At 30.9% G+C, this 4053-nt stretch overlaps 1 protein-coding gene across 1 annotated transcript; it reads right to left on the reverse strand.

Moving 5' to 3' along the window:
- Positions 1-317: 317 nt before the first annotated feature.
- On the reverse strand, positions 318-2486 carry LOC102587742 (GDSL esterase/lipase 1-like). The gene is made up of 5 exons (XM_015312943.1): positions 2237-2486; positions 2040-2161; positions 1720-1944; positions 1303-1567; positions 318-763 (listed from the first exon to the last, which is right to left on the reverse strand). Exons 1-5 carry the CDS (start codon positions 2484-2486, stop codon positions 522-524), a joined length of 1104 nt encoding a protein of 367 aa, XP_015168429.1. The 3' UTR covers positions 318-521.
- Between the last annotated feature and the right edge of the window lie 1567 nt (positions 2487-4053).

Below are 4053 nucleotides of genomic sequence, written 5' to 3' on the forward strand. Positions count from 1 at the left end.
AACAATCAAAACCAATGTCTTCACAGATACTTGTATGTGTTACTTTGAAACTGCACCGCCAAAACATAGCAACCATGTTTTAAAATTTAATTGCCAAACATGTTTTTCGTTTTGTTTAGATGCAAATGAAGGCAGAAGAGAGTTTTTTTTTAAGGTCTTATTATGCTTGATAACTCTAATCTACAGTCACATTAGGTCCAATAATGCATGACAATAGTAGAGAAATAAGGGTTGGTGTAGACGAACAAATTAACTCACTCAAACAAACAAAGAGGGGATTTTTTTATTGATTCCCTAATCAAATGTACATTGCATCATTCCAACTTATTTCTCAACTTTGTTCAATCATGAACTGAGATATGAAGTCGTCTCACTAAATCTAAAGATTGTCTCTTCATAAATCGAACACAAGATCAGAAATAATAGTAAAGATAAAGCTCCATATCATCAACATTTACATTTATTATTTTCTTCCCTATAGTAAGCATTAACAGAAGAATTCCACCAATGCCACCATCAGGTTATGTTGAAAGTTTAAAAAAGGATTTTAGCTTGTAAGGTGCTACCATGTCTGGAGTTCCATTCCATAGTAATTTTGCATATTGTTGGTAGGCCAGCTCAGTGGGATGAAAAGAGTCGAAAAACAAGTACTCTTTCACATTTTTACATAACTCGTACTCTTTTCCCTGCATTGTCCCTCCACAACTAAGAATCCCTCGAAATGGACCCGTTCCACAACAAGCCGTCTTTGATATCTTAAAACCTAAATAAAACAGAACAAACCTTTTAAGTAAATTAAGACTAAGGAACATTCTTTATATAACAATCAACATTTGACTTTATTTATCTCTAATATAGTTTGTGTGATTTCATTTTGTTATGAACATTGCATCAACATTCTACTTTGTTAGCAGATCCCTGAAATTTCTGCTACAGAGTTTGAACTGAAAAGAAAAAAACAGATAAAAAAACAACCTATATATGATTTATGTTTCATCTTTCTATGATCAATTCCAATTCTTTCTTTTACTCTATTGAAGGTTTCTCATGGGGAGACTAAAAGATTCGCACCAGAAAGTCCTATATTGGTGGTAATGCGCTCCTTAACAAATACGATTTCATACCATTCTCGAACTGAGACATTTGGTTAAAGATAAAAGAGTACTTACCACCAATTTCTGTTGGTACTTATAGTACATTAGTACTCTTGGTAAAACAGCTATTCTTACATAAATCAACAGTGCACAATATATAATCGAACATAAAGATACTTGATTTTGACTTCAATGAGATAGAAGATACCATATTTTGTTGGATTATGAATGTTATCTGCAAATACTTTGAAGAAGTTGAATATTGTATACTTAAATCCAGGCAATTGCTTCTCTAGTTGTTTGAACATTCTTGGGAGAGCTGAATTAAACATTTTCGCCTTGTTTGTGGCCTCCTCCATGCAACTCCCATTTGTAACTCCTTTTTGAAGGTTGAGAGCCCTAATGGAAGGAATACAACCTAATGGACCCAAATTAAACATAACAAACTTTCTCCCTCCTTCCTTGTAAATTCCCTGTAAACAAAGTACAAAGAATTAGTCCATTTGACACGCCTAGGTCTAACTTAACGTAGAGAATGGAAGTAACAATATCTGATTTATTTCTTCAATAGATAAAAACTACTACTCGTAAATTAAATTAAATCGAAAAGATCAATATTAATTACCTTTAAAACAGAAGTCAAATTTCCCATAACCATCTGTAGATATTCTGTATCGGAATATGGAGAAGTAAAATTTGCTAATAAAGGGAAAAGGAAATCATTACTGGCAGTGCTAAAAATATATACAGCATTGGAGAGGATCTGTTTGGACTCTATTTCACACACTTTGTTCTTCAACAGTTGTGTCACGTTTAGGAATAATTTCAACTGAGTTTTAAGATCTATAGCCTGTCAAATGAAAACAAACAATTTATAAAAAAATCCACGTAATATTGATCGATCTAACTATCATATTCAGACAAGAATTACATAAAAGGACTTACAAAGCCACGACTGGTTTCAGTCAAACAACCAGAACCGCCAGATGCAAAATTCACCCCATGAATGAAATGTTCCTTCCCAATTTCAAAATATGGCGGAATAAATGGCAAATTAGCATATTCAGCTGCAAAATAAAATAAAAATCAAAGTGATGTCTCCATATATATAGCAAAATAACATTAACTAGTAACTACCTTACCAATAAAATCAGGAATGAGACGTCCATCGGAGGCCCTGCCAGTAGGGTACTTGAAGAATGATTCTCCATAAGGGAAATTATTACTACCTTGGGAGCTAGTATTCGGGTTGATGTACTTATTATTTCCAGGATCGAAAATTGAATCACCGAACACGAAAAGGGCAGCTTGATGAGGTCTTTTATGGCACACAATTGGGGTGGAAAAATGTGCAACCAAAACAAAGATGCACAAGCTTGAGATCAAAGCCATTGGAGTATTTATTATAAGTTTGGTTTATATTTGCATAGAATTGGAATTATATATATAACACTCCTGAAGTGCAGAATGATTAAAAAATACCTGTGTCTGCACCCACTACATTGAAAGAAATATTTTTAAATGTATTGAAAGAGTGTTGACAATCATTTGTAATTAGTAAACATGTTAACTTGACCCACAATTAAGAAAATGACCCCCAAAAGAGCCAATCTTTTACATTTATCTTGCCAGTGTCTCTTTCTTTAATGTATTCTGTGCATTTTTACTTGTGCAATATTAGCTTGGTGTTTTCTTAGGGAGAAATAAATAAAATAATTTCTTTATTTATGAGTTAAATTACAGAGCCATTTTACATTTTATTTTCAAAGAAAATAAATACATATATATAGATATTTAGTAGTAATAGATTTTCCTTTTAGTATTGTCGCAAAAATATTTAGTGGCATGACTTAATGTCATTGCATCTAAAGTCGCTAAAGCTTTTAGTAGCATTATAGAGAGGGTAGATGTTAAATATTCATATTTATTTAATGCTAAATATAATATAGGGACAATTATATTATTATCGCTAAATCTTTTATTTATTTTATTGATATAAGATAAGGAAAGGCAACTCTGAATATTAACGAAGTTAATTCTCATCGCTCTCCGTATAAGAAAAAAACAATTCTTTTAGTGATAAATTATCACTGATAATAAACTATATTTGACAATTCATTCCCTTAACTCAAATATTACGGGAAAAGTACTATGATTAAACTTTTTCCGTTCAATTAAAAAATTATCAATAAGAGTTGAGGAAAGCCAATTTATTTATATATAACTAACTAGGGAAGCAGTTATTTTCCTCATAAAAATATTGAGTTGATTGAGCAAAGAATCTCTCAAATATAAGTCAGGTTTTAATGAGAGAAATTTTCTACATCGATCGAACTCGTCACAATGGATAGCGTTTTTAGTACTTATTTATTGCCAGGGAAGCCTTTTTAGTTTCTTTCCACCTTCCCTTCGAATTTTTATTTCCTTTCCCTCCTTTATTTTATGTATATCAGAGATATTCGTATCTCTTCAAAAATAAAATAAAAAAATGTTCACAAAAAAAAACTTTTTAAAATTGAAAGTCATATTCCCTAAACAGAAATCAATTGAACCAAACACATGTGGCGCTACTTGTCCTAAGCTTATTTGATATAATACAAATCACTACTTCCACGTTCCACCGTCCCAAATTAATTGTTATATTTCCTTTTAAAGTTAAACTATGTTAATTTTGATCAAAATTATAAAATGTTTCATCAAATTTGAATGAGGGAAATTGTAATTTGTAGTATTTTTTGTATAATTTTTGAATATATATTTAATTATATAATATTGAGTTATTCTAATTCAATTTAACTTCAAAAATTAATCAAATTAACTCTCGAGAAATGAAATGTGATAAATAATTTTGATCTAAGCAGCCGTTCGGAACAAGTAAACGAGTATTAAATTAATAACATTGCTTAACGTGGAGTAGTTTTATATACTTATGTACTTTGGACTCTTCACTTACCAAGTT

Source organism: Solanum tuberosum, unplaced genomic scaffold (genome assembly GCF_000226075.1).
Source record: "Solanum tuberosum cultivar DM 1-3 516 R44 unplaced genomic scaffold, SolTub_3.0 scf00222, whole genome shotgun sequence".
In the NCBI taxonomy this organism is placed as follows: Eukaryota; Viridiplantae; Streptophyta; class Magnoliopsida; order Solanales; family Solanaceae; genus Solanum; species Solanum tuberosum.

Coding starts and splice junctions, on each gene's coding strand:
- LOC102587742 (XM_015312943.1), bottom strand. CDS start 2,486: ATGGCTTTGATCTCAAGCTTGTGCATCTTTGTTTTGGTTGCACATTTT. Junction 2,162..2,236: donor TCTCATTCCTGATTTTATTG/GTAAGGTAGTTA, acceptor TTTATTTTGCAG/CTGAATATGCTAATTTGCCA. Junction 1,568..1,719: donor ATTTGACTTCTGTTTTAAAG/GTAATTAATATT, acceptor CTTTGTTTACAG/GGAATTTACAAGGAAGGAGG.